General features: G+C 43.1%; 1 protein-coding gene across 1 annotated transcript in view; it reads right to left on the bottom strand.

The window, feature by feature from the left end:
- Positions 1-16,849, bottom strand: part of RASSF3 (Ras association domain family member 3) — a 96,120-nt gene that overhangs the window by 67,122 nt on the left and 12,149 nt on the right. The window contains exon 2 of the mRNA XM_035889931.1: positions 9,807-9,931. Within this exon, the coding sequence (XP_035745824.1) occupies positions 9,807-9,931 (125 nt within the window). The remainder of the gene's footprint in view (positions 1-9,806; positions 9,932-16,849) is intronic.

Genomic DNA, 16,849 nt, shown 5'->3' with positions numbered 1-16,849 from the left:
GCAGCAGATAGGCAAGGAACATTATTCACGATGTCACCATTTCCACAAATGCCTTCTACTTCTCAGTAGACTCCCCAGAGTCTGAGACATATTTGAGGTAAAATGAAATAGCAGGTTTGCATACCGTGGGCACCTCCCTTCCCCTAGAAGAAGGAAGAAAAAGAAACCTGGAGGCAAAAGACTAAAAATTAAACCAGCACATCTGAAAACCAAGGCCAAATCGACTTGCTGAAGGCCATATCTAATCAGTCATTAGTAGAGCAAGGGCTGCAAGTCTGGCTTCCTCAGCCCCAGTTTCACGCTCTAATTCCTATCTCCAACAAATTGCTTTATTATAATCATAAGACCTTACTGATTAGTCATATATGCAGATAAGGAAATCTCTCTTCAAGGTTACTGTAAAGGCAAATATTAGTCAGGATGGCAAAAGGAAAGTCAAGGGGAGACGACAGTGCAAATGGAAAACTCAGAGCAGAGCATGGACTGAACAGTGTTCCTCTAAACACAAGTTTAGGATTATTGGGAAATGTAAAAGTAGCGTTCAGCCTTGCTACACACTGGTCTTCCTTCCCCAGAGAGTAATATTGCAGAATTGCCTGATAAGGTCGCTGTGATAGAAAAGCTTAGTGACATATTTTATCCTGAAGTCAGCTAGGTGAGGTCAGCCCCAGGCAGGATGCAGGGTGCTGACCTCATCCTGCTGCCCCATGGTAACTATCACCACTGATTTGTTGTCACTTAGGATTGTGAAGCAAAATAATCAATGATGGTATTTATCTTGCTGCAAACAAACACTCCGTCAGTGAAGACAAAGCTTTAAAAGGGGATTGCCCATGGCTACATACATGCTTGCAAGCGCTGGCAGAGAAAGAGATGGGGAAGCACAGGATATGATTTAGGCAAAGCAAATAATTGTATCCAGTCACCCAGCTGACTGCAGCCCATCAGTAGGCAAAATACCTGAAATGGGCATCTGCAGCTCTCCCTTGGTTCACAGGACTAGTTGTAATGTATGTGTTTGAAGATCTCCTGGGGTCCCATGATGGAAGTTTTCTTCTCAAACATAAAGGGGAGATGATTTTTTCCATTCTTCTCTAGGGATTATCCACATAGGACAGGCATGCAGAGACCAGCTGGGTTTATCTTCTTGGGGCACTGTCCAGCTTCCAAGCAGCATGGCTCCAGGATCATCTGGGCCATGAGCTGATCCAAACCTCATCCTTAGGAGAGGCCTCTTGATTAAGAACCAGGTCACAAGTCATAAGAAATCTAAAGGTCATAGGTGAAAACTACCTCTGGATCAAAAATCTCATCTGGAATATCATAACCGTAATGTAAGGTGTATATCTTGAATGAAGCCATGAAGGTACTCGATCTCATTTGTGAAAGGGTTGTTACATCATTTGTGAAATAAACATTCATGGAAATAAAAAAACCTCAGTTGTTCACCAGCATATTCTTTGTAGAACAAACCAGATCTAAAAAGCTTGTAGGAGTCTACATTTTGTATCTCTGTTTCTGCGTTCAGAAGAAACACCACAACAGCGTTTTGCATCTAGGCAGCTTCTTTTGCTCGGCAGTAAAAGGATCAGAAGGTCACAGGAACCAGAGGTGCAGGATCCCCACTGGGACCTATGCTGCAAGAATGGAGGGTTACAATAGCTTAAATAAAAAGGGAGAGGAAAACATGACAAAGTTGACTATTGCTTGAGATCTCCCATAATTGCTACGAGAACCCAGTATGTTTTGATCCTGGGAAAGCCAGCTACTTCTTTATGCTTTGGGCAGGAACAAGAGGACTACTCCCCAGAAGTTTAACTGACTTCATTGCCATTGCTTTCAAGTGACATATAACTGGTGGCAGTTTCCTCCTTCCCAGTAAGTAAATTTAAGCATTAATACTAACTACATCACTGATTTTTTGCACGCTTATACACACTATTTGCAGAGTAAGTGGGGAACATGTAAGTTCTTACCCACACTTCCCATGGAGCAGACTGACATGAGACAACACATACAAGAACGGAGCTTCACTGTCGAACGAGATCCCTGGGAGAAGGGGAACCACCACGCAGCACACATGCGGAGCTGGGGAGAAACCGAGTTCCCGCAAACAGGCGGGCTCCTCTGCACCGAGGAAGAGCCTGGAGGGCAGCTTTTAGGCAGCATCCCCAGTTAGAGGAAGCCATGAATCAGTATGGAAAAATGCTACCTCCTGTCATTTGAGTCCTGCTCTCTGGGAACAAGGCTTTATGTTCCTGTAAGATAAACTGCTTCAGAACAACACAGGGCTCTGTTCTCTACCTGTTTTCCTAACAGCTGTCTGTGGGGCTGCTGGTTGGCAAGCTACTTGGATCAAAGACTGGGAACAAATATTTTCATATCTTCACCCAGCACTGTTATCATTAAAAATAATCGAAAACCACTCCCCACCTTCCTTCCCCACGAGGGGAGGTTTTACATCATGCCCTTCCTGCACTGAGTCAAAAAGCAGCAGCAATCTCTCCTCCGTACATTTCCAACAGCTGCTAACGCCGTAAGGCAACAAAAGAAGCCTGATACTGTGTAAAAAAAAAAAAGAGAGAGAGAGAGAGAGAGTGAAGCTCCAAGAATATTTTAGGCAATCTGGATGAGAAAATGGGATGTGAGTTTCACAACAGTTCTGACTTTCTCTTCTAATCAGCTCTTGCTGCCATCTTGTTATTTGCTTAGGACAGGTCTACATGGGGCAAATTAAGCAGTCCGTACTCATGTCACCAGCCCACCTACCTTCCTGAAAATTCCAATGCAAAATAAATTTGGCCTCGTGAATAACCGCACTAGAAAGTGCGTGATATTAAATATTTCTTTGGACCCTCGTCCTGCTTGGAAACCAGCCAGCCCTATGGTTTCATAGATCAGGACAGACCTGATGTGGCTGTTGGTAATTCCATTTTGGTCGACGTGTTTTATGGATATAAAGTAAATAATCAGGAAGCCTGTGAAGGGGGAAATGAAAACCCCTGTCACCCTGTTTACCAGCCTATCTCTAACAGAAAGGTGAAGTTGAATTGTCCATCTGTCATCTACAGCACACGGACTTTTGAGAAAAGCCAGTGTTAGGGTTGCACGGGGACAGACTCGCAGGTGCCAGTGTTCACCCCCCACTTACCAAGTTTTCCAGCCAGTGCTGATTCTCTTTGCATGTTTTGAGGGTTGAGTAAGGTGCTCAAGATGCTATCACAGTTAGTGATTTATCACCCAGCAACTGCGCAACTTCCACGTACAATCATGATCTACAACATATAACAGCAAAATACCCCTCTTCAAGCATTCACGTTTGGATGCAGGCAGCCAACATCCATTTGCCTACGCACACCCCATCAAAACCAATGGTCCTAGTGATCGTTGTCCTGATCTGCATGTTGAAAATCTACCCTAAAGGTCAGAAAGAAACTGTGCTCTGATCTCTTCGCTGCAAACTATCATAAGCCCAAGCCTCAGGATCCTGGCTTGTTGCCAGCTCCCCCCCTCCCCACCAGGCAGGGCCTGGCCACCCCTCGCATCGGTGTGCAGCTACATCATGCTATACAACATGCACAACACACAGAACGTAAAGATTTAGAGGATCGGTTCTCCTTGAACTTTTCCTCCAACAAGATTAGGCAATGCTATGTGAGTATTGTAGAACCACCTGGAACGCACGGGACATTAAATTTGTAATGTGATCATCTGTGCTCTGCTGAGATACTGGGAAGATATTAGTAACTTTGAATTAGGAAGAAAACTGCCACAATAAAAAAATAAAATTTACATCCTAAAGCTGGCACAACACTGGCAGCAGAAACTGGAAAGGATTGTGGAAAAATTATTGTGGTAAGAATAGTCTGTATTAAGAAATAAATGGTGGAATAAGAACATTGATCTTATAATGACAGCTGAGAAAACGGCAGGTTGAAGCTGGCCACATTACTAGGGAAACACATATCATTTTCTAGGGAGACTATACAAATGTCTTCAATATCAAAACATGTAACTGTGCAAAAATTGAACACGCATTTTAAATGTTCCCCTTGTCTAGACAATAGCAGTATTTTCCTGTAATTTGAAGCCTTGTCTGCTTCTTCTACGTAACTAGAAAATCGGAGCTGTTTGACTGGAGTTGATCTGGTTGCTAAACAACCTATAATTGATCTTCTCTGGGTTTCAGCAATATGTTTTTTAAGCAGTGAGCGTGCTACCTTTCTGTTTGAAAGGTCAGGCCTGTATAGTACCCAAGTACTTTAAAAAAAAATATTTGAAGATAGATTTACTGATGAAAATGTGTGATTTTTAAATAACATTTTAAACCCACAGTGATGGAACAGCATGGCTCTGATTGCTCCCATGGGCTGAAAATTCCCACCAGGTGCCAACAGGCTGAAGTCCACTCTGTTAAAAATACCAATTCCAGTATTGGTATGTGGTGGTATGATGATACAGGTTTATTCAACACATGCCTCACCCAGTCTTTACTGGTTGGGCTTTAAGATCCTCATTTCATTTTAAAAAGCCCTCCTTGTTTAAATGCATCTTTTGGGTTCCTCCTACTTGCAATATTCATCTACTGCCTCGGTCACCATTGGCCCAAGCATTTATTCAGTCTGCTCTAGCAAACCTGACAGACTATTTCATGATGCCTACTCCAGAGAATACTAAAGAAGTCCAAATATCTGATATAGTAAATTAGACTTCTTAAAAACGTTGCAATGACTTTATAATTTAAAGACCTTATGTCAGTACTGTGCAAAGCCTGTGTTAGTAATACCCCTGTGAAGGAAGGCTACAGACAGCAGCAGCAGCAGAACTGTTGTGGATACTCTCCAATTATTTTTGAAAGCTTAGAACTAATTTCTAGTCTGTATAATCTATCAAGGCTTTTATTTATGCCAAACGGATTTCCCTAAAAGTAGCATAAGCAATATACAAAATTAAAACTGAAATCAGCTCCAGGTTTTGTTTACTTTAAAATTTTTCCCAGTCACTGGCAAACATGAAACTATGCTCCACCTGCCAAAACAAACGTCATTTGGTTTTCCTCTTTTCCTTTCAACTACTACCAAGCATAATTAGGTTTAGCAGAGATCCGAAATATCCAAGCCATGCCCATTGTACAGAATACACGCCACTACCCAGAGTTAGTACGGGAGAGCGCTCAATACCTCAACAGTCGCTTTCATTGTTAATCAAGAGCTGTACACATCTCCACTGCGACATTTTGCTCTGTATCGTCCATTTTTTCCTAAAGGGGATATTTTTCAAAAGAAATGTCAAACTACCTCAGTTCTGAGTGGGAAGAACTGAAACTACTTTCAGTTCCAGTTACGTTCAGATGGTAAACTCAGTGCTCATCCAAGTCCAGAAGTTTTTTCACTGTGAGATCCTCTCAGTCTTCTCCACAGCATGTTCATGCATTTTGAAGCAATCTGGAGGGTGTTATTGCCCAAGCCATTTGGGACTGCCTGTATCCCTCTTCCTATACTTTACCAAGAGTCTTAGGTCTTGTACAAACCTCATCTCTGTCTTTGAGAAAATTTGAGTGCAATGAGACCTTTTTGGGAAGGCATGCCGTCTTGAAGGATAAAAGAAATTGTATCTGTGGCTCATACATAAGACATTTTAACATTTTGATCCACCTGGGGTGAAAAAAAAACAGGAAAAAAATGGAAGTCCACATAATGGCTTGGGCACTTCTTAGGCTTTGAGAAGCCCTTGGCAGCATCAGTCCGAAGGTGTTGCTCCTGTAATGGGCAGCGTGACAGCCCAGGAGAGGACTGCTGGCAAGGGGCTCCCTTCGCTCCCCTCTGCTCGTTCCTGGAGGAAACTGGCAGCTCTTTCCGCAGCTCTTTCCGAGTGCTCTATTGCAAGATCACAGAGAACCTACGTCCATCATTTCCTCTTTAATCTCTATAGGAAGCCTTTTCAGGAAGGCAACGTTTGAGGCCACAAAATTAACAAAACACCATCCCCTTTTCACCTGCGCCATGTATTTCTGCCATCGGGTACTTGCAGTATGTTTGAAATTGTGAGTTTAATTTACAAGTATTCAACCCCGCAGCCTTAGTGATCTCTCAAAATAGCTACATAATGGAATTTCCAAGACCTTTTTATAATGAAATATATATGTGTATGTGGTTCAGGCCTTTTGAGCTCCAATGACTTCTTAACAAAGTCAAGTAGTGTGTCCATATTCCAGATTCTGAGACTATCTGACCACGCACGGGTGCGCCAAAGGGCTCCAGTCACTGGCAGAATTGCACAGGATGGAAATTCCTCGGAAATCTGTTGACTGCATTTGCAAAATGAGCAGTTAAAGAGCCTGTAAGACATTGCTCTTCCCCATTAGGGAAATCCTAAGCCCAGATTCTCAAACTGTAGCTCAACAAGATATTTGTTCAAGGTTATTTGGAGTTTAAGGTGTTCCAGCCACACCACAACACCCAGCCTGTTGTGCTGACAGCGCTGTTCACAAGCTGTGTTGCAAACTGAAGAGCGGATTGGGCTTTGCAAGAGCAAACACTGGAAGCCACACCATTTCCCTGACCCGTACAAAAACACACTGTCCAAAAGCAGCAGCGCTGGCACCACTGGGAGTAGATGGGCAGGGGGGAATATGCAGCAGCGTACAGGCACGAACAAGCATCCGGGACCGGGAACTACAGCTGAGCCACAAGCTCTGCTGCACTGAGGATGCCACAAGGTCACTGCAGCAGGACAAGTGCAGTTTGCATCACCCAGATCAAGTAGGAGGTACGCTCACGTTACCCCACCAGTCTAAAATGGTCTTAGGCCTTACGGAGTTAGGCCTCAAAGCATTTGTCTACCATCATACTCAGAGCAATCACCTGCCTGTGTGGAGGAAGTTACACAAGTATAAAGGTGCTGTGTCCCTTTACAAGAAAAGATCTAAGCTGTACCAGCATAAGAACGCCAATATAACAACTGTGAACTAGTGCATTGCCCACATAAAATTATTTTAACAAAAAAAATTACACTTCAAAACAAAATGGTTATCCCAGCAGGAAGAAAACGCACAAACCCCAGGACTAAGGCTTGTTAGCAAGGCGTACCTCTCCATAAAGACTATAAAATTCCAGCAGTTTTCCTAAATCCTAAATTTTCAGTTGCCACTCACTGTATGGATGAGATATCCCCAAAACACATAAGTGGGCTTTGCAGCTATGCATTTTACCAGCCTAGCTCATGCAAAATTAACTGGTTTTGCATACCATGTGATTTTGAAAGTCACAATGTAGATAAAGCAAAAGCAGGCATCACTGGAACACTTATCAGTTTGCTTCTCGCTGGGGACTGTTCTGTGCCAAGTGTCTGACGCCTACGTTAGCAAATACTGTGGTGTGACTCGAGCAGCTCTGTAAAGCAAAGCAAGTGGAGCTCAGAACCCCAAATCCTCAATATAAACCCTTCACAGGTTTTACTTAAGACAGTCTCTGTTTTGATACAGCGGACTGAATGCCCATTAGTGGTCTGAGTGTGTTAGGTAGGCTCCTGGAGTGCCTCTTCCCAGAGGTTTCAGGAAGCAGCTTAATTTTCATCTGAAAGTGAATTAAGTTTATGTGCTCTAAAACTGCTCGCTGGTATCAACCAAAACATGGGAAGTGAGGACAATTGGAAGATTTGCTTCAAAAGCACACTCCTGTGTCTAACTAAAACCCTGAAGACTAGACGCCATCCACAGAATAAGAATGCAAGAATAATTTTGTAAAGGAAATAGATTCAGCCTTTTTCCCATCCTCTGGCTCCTTCGTTATCTTATACTAAACACCTACTCAGTTGTATATGTGAGATGGAGGTTCAAACTTTAAACCAAAAGGAAAAATCACCTGAAGGCTGAGACTAAGTCCAGAAAATTTTAGCATGGAAGGGAAAAGAAATTTTGAAAAGGCAGCTGAGCTGGGAGTTGTATTTCATTAAATAGTAACCTGTAAACACCAGCTCTTGTACCAATGTTTCCATTCACAGGTCTTAAAATGATTTTTAAAAATTCCAGCTCCTTTTTACCTGCAAGAAGTCTAGAAGGATGAAGTGGTATGAGCAGGTAAGTAGCAGAGCAGGGAGTGAACGCAAACCTTGCAGCCTCCGTCGGTAGCTGTGTCAGCGCTGTGCGCAAAGAAAATGACTTCACCCAGTAGGGAACTTTCCAGGTTTGTGCACGGAAATGATTGCTGCTTCAAAATCAATGGATAATGAATGCTAAAACCAGCATTTGAATCCTCGCTTACCTGTATCAGCTGTCAGACACACTAGTGAGGATAATGGAGATTTGCAACGACTGTCATCCACAGCAACCAGACAAATTGTGACCCCATCGAAGAAGAAGGAATCAGTAGGAAAAAAACAGTACTTCTCCTATGCAATCTTGTCACACACAAACAAATGCACACAAAATTCGGCTTCCCTGAGTACCGTAAGGCTCAAACAGCAAGAAGCAGTTTCCTTGCTCAGTATTCATAGCCGCTTTACCCAAGACAGCACTAGCTCTTCCTTAGACCTCTCATGGCCACACTGTACACGCCTTCTGGAGTACAAATGGCTTTTAATGGCCTTCTCTTTCTGCTCCTGTGGTATTTTCTTGCTGATAGTCTCCCACACTTCCAAAACCTCTGTTGCCATGTCCTTCCTCCTCCCTACCCCTGCTACTCCTCCTTTCAGCATGTGAGTTACTCCCCTTCGCTCTTCCCAGCAGCAAGCCATGAGGAGCTCAGGAGAGACGCTCTGTCCTCAGTCCCAGTTTGGGTGGCTGGAGCAAGCATCTCCCCTATCAAATAAATGTGGCACTTGCAGAGAAAATTCAGGGCCGACCTGGAGCACGTGCAGCAAGCTCAGCAAGGGCACTGAGAAATTTTGGTACCCTCTCAGAAATTTCTACTGGTTAGGCATCGGTATTCAAGGGCTTAACATCTGATTAAGTTTGGGGGGACTTTTGTGAAGGACAAAAGGTAAATGTATTTGAAAATGCAAAGAGGCATGAGCTAATTAGCAAAATACAACCTTTATCACAGCACTAAAGGTCTACGGGACTCCTCATCACTGTAGGAACCTCCTCAGAGGACCCCCCTGCCCTGTCTGCAGAAAGGTGCTGCTTTGATGTGTTCCCTGAACAAAGAGAAAGGCCCTGATGTCGAGGGTGAAACGCAAGGAGTGACGCTTTGTGGTGGTTTAAGGAAGGAAATGAGGAGGCACGCTGTGACCCATTGAAGCTGCTGGGGAATCCAAGCAGGGAAATTTGAAATTACCCTAAGAGGGATTTAACGAGAACTGGGGGATTAACACCAAACCCAGACAAAACTAGTAGGATCTTTAATGGTCACAAATAGCCAAGCCCTCAGTTTTATTTGCCTCCCTGGGGCACTACACCCAGCAGCACAGGGCACCTGGGTCATCAAGCTCACCTTGTGAGCTGCTGCACGGTGCGGCCGAGCCCGTCTGAAGAGCAGCTCTGCCCTCATGTTCTCATCCCCTGCTGCACGTGCCTGCTCTCACCCCACAGTGACCCAAACCAAGAGGAAAAATGCCTTTTTGTGGGACTACTTTTCAGCCAGTTTAGCTGAAAACTGACCAGAGCAGGAGTGACCCAGCTGGCACCAGCCCGTTGCAGCTCGACCCAGCCGTCCTGTAAAATCACAGCACTGGGTGGGCAATTTAGCTTTGCTGGCTGTGCCTAAGCGAGACATTCTTCCCAAGCAGCTGGGTGAGGCAGGCAGACCACACTTCATTACAGAGCTGACAAGATAAAGCAGTAATTACAGGAACACGAGATCTATTACCTGACCGTCGTTGTAAGATGGATCTAAGGTGTCATGTGGGGAGAGGCAGTCCATTAATTTTCCATTCTGCCGGCAGCCCAGGTGCACCAGATCTCGGCAGTGAGCATGGCAGGTGTATTGGCAATCTGAAACACACACACAGACACACACACACAAAAATAAAAGTGTTTAGAAATGAAGTTGCGGCAGGCAGAACCTAGGAGCGTGGCACGTCCTCGTTTGCTACGTGACCTCAGAGAAACTACCACTTCTTGCCTGAATCTCCCCGTCCATATGCAGACATAATAATAGTTACATATTAGTGGAGAAGTAAATCCACCGGAGGGAAGGTGGCAGTGCAGCACACCTCAGCGTCACGCCAACATGGCTGCAGTGATGCAGTCCGCTAGTCAGCTCGGGGCCACCTCGGTGAGATGTTTTTGCAAAAAGTCCGTGCCCCATACTAGGTGTTGCGATGTAAGCACGACAGGGGCCATTCTCAGAAAAGACACAACATTTAGGATTTTCAGATAAAAATTTCCGTGCAAGTACAATCACTATTACATGGTTTCACATGTTTTAAGCTTAGGTTCTCTTAAGACCATGCACATGAATATTGAAGACAGAATGAGAAGCTTATCTGAAGCTGTAGTTAACCTGCTAAATCACAAAGTTGCCTTCCAGAACAATTCAGAAATTTCACTTCCTGGCTAGCAAAATCAACTAAGCTGGCTATTAGCAACGTAAATTCATGATAACAGAGGCAGACAGCCACTTCTCGAGTAAGAAATCCAATTCATGTGGCCTCTGTCCTGGTTTCAGCTGGGACAGAGTTAATTTTCTTCCTAGCAGCTGGTATGGGGCTGTGTCTGGCATTTAGTACTAGAAGAATGTTGATAACACACGGATGGTTTAGTTGTTGCTGGGTAGTGCTTAGACTGGCCAAGGACCTCTCAGCTCTCAGCTCTGCCAGGTGCACAAGAAGCTGGGAGGGGGCACAGCCAGGACAGCTGACCCCAACTGGCCACAGGGCTATTCCAGACCATATGATGTCATGCTCAGTATAGAAACTGGGGGAAGAAGACGGAAGGGGGGGGCATTCGGAGTGATGGCGTTTGTCTTCCCAAGCAACCATTACACGTGATGGAGCCCTGCTTTCCTGGAGATGGCTGAACCCCTGCCTGCTGGTGGGAAGTGGTGAATGAATTCCTTGTTTTGCTTTGCTCGTGTGCGTGGCTTTTGCTTTCCCTATCAAACAGTCTTTATCTCAACCCACGAGTTTTCTCACTTTTACTCTTCTGATTCTCTCCCCCATCCCATTGTGGGGGGAGTGAGCGAGCTGCTGCGTGGTGCCGAGTTGCCAGCCGGGGTTAAACCACGACACCTCTAATCTCAAACAGAGAATCACTTTAACACTATTCGCAAAAACAGCCTGTATTTGCTCTGAAGCCTTGGTGCGTTTGCTGGGTTTTTTTATGTAAGTTGGGCAGAGTTCATGATACCACTTTTGTCTAGCACTGAATGTCACTTTCTATTTTTAGGTTTTAAATTGTTTATAATTTTGCCAAAGAGCAACCACTTGTTCTTCAAGTTTCCACGCTGGGGAACATCATGCTGTTTGTTTTAGAATATTTCAGTTAAAACAATTCAGCCATTTCCAAGAATGACTTTTGGAGGAAATGCTTTCATATTCCCTAACTAAACTACTCTTAAATTTTAGGGTTTTTTTTTTGTTACAAATCTTTACACTTCTCTTGTTTATAGCAAAACCAGAGTTCTGGATGGGCATTTTTGTTCCCTTATCAGCCTCTCAAAAATCTCAGTTTCCCTTATGTTTGATGAGATTCTCATTACAGTTCCCGAAGGATAAATTCCTCAGGGTTCCCATTTCCAATCAATACTGACACTCCCACTAAGGCAAGATTAAATGTATTTTATTTTATTTTATTTGGCACAAAGTCTGCTGATACAAAATCAACCTGTCAGAACTTTTCCCAATACCAGTGACCCAGCAGAGTCCATCCTGGATCAGCGTTCTGGATCAGATAATTGGGATGTTTCTGATCTTAAACCAGACTGAATATATCGCAATAGCATATGTATCTCAAGTCACACTCCCCTTGGGACATCAGCAAATAGCCTCCAGCTAATTTGGGGGCAAGAAGGACCCTGTTGCAGTATAAACCAAAACACTGAAAAAAGACTCTAACTCCCTAAAACCATCATTGTATGTAATGCAGAATTCAGAAACCATGAAGCAAAACAGGCAGAAGGCTATAGAGGGGAAAAAGGATGGTTAGGGCAGCTGCGTGGTGCCCAGGAGAAACTATCGCTGCACCCGTGCATGGTGCTGGCAAGCTGTGCCAGACTGTCCGCAGTTGCTGCCCAATTTCTCCTGGGTGCCGCGTTTGAGCTACTTCATCCGATTTGCAGGAAACATGGAGCATTCACAACTGCAACCAAAGTCAGGGAGAACTGTGCTTTTAACTCAAACGAGGTTCTTCCAGGGCTCTGTTTTACGCTTCTGCAGCTGGGGTTATTTTTCAGACGACTCACACACCTTGCAGAGGACTTCTGGAAGCAAAAGGACGCTTGTGTTTGTGGAGCCCTTGAGAGAAGAGAATAATTTTATATATGGGAAGGGACCCCATAAGGTGCAGTTGAAAAGCCTCAGCCATACCCATCAAGATTAAGTAAAATTCAGAGCTGTTGTTCATCAGGTGAGGGAGCGGGGCAGCTCTATGGGAAAACTGGAATGGGAGCACTTAATTAAAAATGACATTACAATGCATATGCAAAAGAAGGGCAGATGAAAGTAGTACTTGAATTTCTAATTTTTCTTCATTTCTGAGTTCTTTACTCTGCTATTTATCACCTTCTTATGAAAAAATGCTTATGAGATTGCACTGCTTGCCTACCTTTCCATCTGTCCCCTGTAATTCCGAGAGAGCTGACCAATTTTAACCACATACAGTCTAAAAGCTAATTAAGTTCCTATGACTTCTATGAAAATTATCTCCTGAGTAAAGAAGGGAGACCCAAATTAATACCCCTGCTCCGGGCTAGGCAGGCGAAGCTCAGCCGTTATGCCATTGTCTGGCAATGTTTGGACAACCGGTTACTAAATGCATCACCTCCATGGCGAGGAGGTTACGGGGAATGGGGCACAAATCTGTAGGTAACCAGGCTTCACTAATTCCCCAACTTTCTGTGATTACGCAAACATATATACTGCGCATGCACCAATTCCAAAGACGCATTTTCACAAATAGTATTAGGAAAAAATCTGTTAGCTTAACAGTGTTCTGAAACAGGATTACTAATTAAGTTAGGAAACATTATCTCTCAATGCTATTTTGTTTGTCATTTACATTCATTTTAATTTGTGAGTCCATAATGTCATTTGTAAGACAAGCCCATAATTTCTGCCTGGCTATTATAGGCCTAATTGCAAAAAATGTAAAAGCTTCATCTCTGAAACTCTTTCGATCATAAACTAGATTTTAACATACCGATTGTAAGTTTAATGAGCAAGACAAGAAAAAAAGGATGATTTTTTTCTAGAACAGTAATACTTAAAACTTTCTTCCTATGTGTTTTGGCTTTAAATACACTATTTTATTCCGTTCATGGCATACGATATTTCACAAAGGCCCAGGTAGCAGCAAATTAAAAATAGTATCTTTTTCTGGTCATCCTTTACTGGACCACTCCCAAAACTGCCATGAGTTCAAAAAGTAGCTGTTATCCCAGAAAGACTGTTTTGGTCATCAGATGGTGGATCGCTGTATTATTTCTGCTTGGAAAGCAATCAGAACCAGGTGTTCTTTCCTGATGTGGTCTGCAATGAATGCTGTCCTTTGAATTCAAAGATCTGGGGGTTTAACTGGGCATAGCTGATAAAAGCATTCGCTGGCATTTAGGCAAGCTAACAGGTTTATTTTACTAATGCTCAGGCTGTCCTGTACACTGAAGTTATTTATGAAAGTCATGCATCAATGCACATTGAATATGCATAATTGTCCTGCATCGTTAGGAAATGCAAAGTAAGTATTTATTAAACATACAAATATTATGCTTTAAAAGTTTCATTGTCAGCTACCGAGACGTAACGTAACACCCTGTTATTTATTACTCTGTTGCAACAATGGCTTGACTAGTCTCATAGAAAAAAAAAACGTAGCCCATTTTACAGTTACACGAAATCAAGACTACTCCTATCCTGCCTTCACAGGGGTGAACTGTAACACTTCAACACATTCATTTCATGTGAATAGACCCTACCTGGTGTTCGGGTTTTCTTCACGTGAAACTTGATTTTGCCTGATAGCTTGTAAATAGCCGTTCCCATAACTGATTTGCTCCAGGGAGGCGCAGCAGAAAGCAAGCAAGTGAACAGGCAGGCAACCCAAACAGATGCTCCAACATCAGACCCTGGTAATTGAGCATTACTGAATCAGGCAGAGGCTAAACAGCAAAGTCTCTCTACCCTGCTGCGGTCTTCCCTGCCTAGGAAACGTGTGTGTTCATTTCTGCGACGGCCCAGACGAATTTAACTTCCAAATGGATGTGCAAAATGGAGGTTGTGCCTGAGCAACTGAAGCACATGGAAAGTTCAAAGCCAAATCTGTATTGCGTTTGCATTATTTATCAACTGCAGTAAGATTGAAGAAGTCTTTATTAGAAAGTGTGGGGAGGGTATACAACTTGGTCCTGCTACTGTGTGTGTTAGGGAGTTAGCAAGTAAAATCATCTTTGCTTGAGAGCCTGTGGCTTGGTTCCCAGCAATCAGAAGAGGGATTACTGCTGTGCTTGCTCTGTGGAAAGTATTCTTGGAAAAATACTTGAACTATGTAAGGTGCTCCACGCTTTAATTCGTAATCCATTTCCAGCCAGCAGGTCACAAAAGGAAGGAGAATGAAGTTCAGCGATATTTCTCCTGCAAGGCAGAACTGCATTGTATTTCTACAATACATTGATACCAATGTCTCACATTTCTGTTTGTACTAAATATATGTTCTCCTTTTTGCTGATGCTCAAATGTTGACGTTCTAGTTTGATGCTAAAGTTGCTACCAAGATCTTTTTTAGCAGTTTCACTAGAAGCTGTAATGGAAGGAGAAGCCTGTTTGGATAAAACAGCCTTCAGAGCTGCTTGGGGGCGGAGATCTGCTGTAGCATCAGTTTTATCTCTATGCAATTCCCTTTATTTCCAATTATTTGCTTGTTTATCAGTCTCACCTAACATCAGTCTGAGATTAAAACAAAGTTCATTGTAACCATATTTCCCAATTAGTGACTCATGGGTGACTTTTAAGGGATCGCAATCATTACAGAAGAGACAGACTTTCCAAGCTCCTTAGAGCCATCCTTTTCCCCAAGGCACCTCTGTGCACATTTTGTGCTCCTTCCCTGTTGCGGAGCTAGGCAAGGCTTAGATCAGTAGTCCAGCAAAGCCCACATCTTCCAGACCCCTGTAAGGCTGTATCTGTCCACAAGTACCACTTTGCCACTTAAGGTCTTCTAATCTGCTGTTTCTCTGTAGACTCTGCTTTCAACAGGAACACTGGCCATGGCCACGGCCACGGGCCATGGGGCCCTATATGGGATACACGCTGCCCTTAGAGAGGATCCTCTACCATTTTTCCAGGCACAGAAAGACCATGTAACTGGCTTAACTTGTTCCCTAGGGAAATGGTCCAAGAAGCCTGCTATGAGAATCTCCAAAAAGACAGTGAAACCATCTTGTTACTGGAGTGGCACTGGAGGGGGGGTTGCTGAATTAGACCAGAAGATGCAACCAGATGTGCCTTCTCCTTCAAGCAAGTGAGTACCGCCTGCTGGAAAGCAGGTGGTCTCTCTCATTCAATTCCTGATTTCTACAGCTGTTGCAACCCACTTGAAAATATTAGCAGGCAAGCAGTGACACTCACTGCTTACAGAGCAGTCAAAAAAAAATGTTGGGTGCTCAATATCTTGGAAAACTGAAGCCATCATTATGCAAGTGCCGTGGTTGGAAAGTCGCAGTGTTGTGTCAAGTTTTCCGTTGCCTGTTCCCCTCCTGCACTGAGAAGCTACAAAATTAGCCTCAGTTTCCTTCCTCGTGTAAATACGTGAACTGCCCTGGATAAGCCACAATAGGTGAAGTATCCCTATTCATCCTTTCCTTGCACAATAACAACAACGAGCAGAATGTCTGATACACTGCTTTGCAGAAATGTGATGTTCACTCTTAGAGACATACCACACCAAACTAAAAAAATAATTAAGATTATTAACATTCATAGCATCTAGACTTGTAAAGTGGAAGAAAGAGCACAGAAATCCATGAGGCTTTGAACAGGAATGCAAGAGAAGCAAATGAAAGTGGAAGAAAAGCCAGCTCATAGAATAGCATTCATTGTATAAATGCATATTTTCTTCAGCTTTGCTAAAATCCTTACCTTTTGCTTTCACACAGCTGGGAAATACAATTCAGATGACAATCTTCAATTAGTAAAAACCAAAAGCTTCTCAAATGCTCATCTATCACTACACCTAATACATTCACACATTTTACTAGTTAAATAATAGTCTAAAAAATGCTATCTGTGATAAAATCCTAAAATAGAAGCTAAAAATAAAAGGAATGTAATGACAGATAGGTGGTTTATCACAAAGAGTTAAACCATGATCCATCTGTAACTTTAAAGAACCGCAGCTTTGTTAATATTAGTCCATGAAAAGTCATCATCAGATACACTGTTCTTTATGTTGAATACTGATTTACTGAACAGAATAGTTTTGAACAAGTAAAGTCATACTGAAAAACTGACTGCACCAATATTGTCCTTGATGAAAGAGGATGCACTGGAAGGTACAGGAGCAAGATTGATACAACAATGTAAATGAAATGCAGACATGGCACTCCAAAACATGCTCAGTTTAATTGCTTTCTATGAGGACAAAAAAATTCACATGTCCACGTGAATGCAGAAGTTATTTCTAACATTTTAATGACTATTTGGAAATAATGGTAATCTTGCAAATGTGTATCTGAGACTGTTGTTTGACTTCCTTCTGTCC

This window comes from Egretta garzetta, unplaced genomic scaffold (assembly GCF_000687185.1).
Source record: "Egretta garzetta isolate BGI_Z169 unplaced genomic scaffold, ASM68718v1 scaffold792, whole genome shotgun sequence".
NCBI classification, from domain to species: Eukaryota; Metazoa; Chordata; class Aves; order Pelecaniformes; family Ardeidae; genus Egretta; species Egretta garzetta.
Note: the sequence above shows the minus strand (reverse complement) of the source record. Positions and strands in the feature narration are given on the sequence as shown.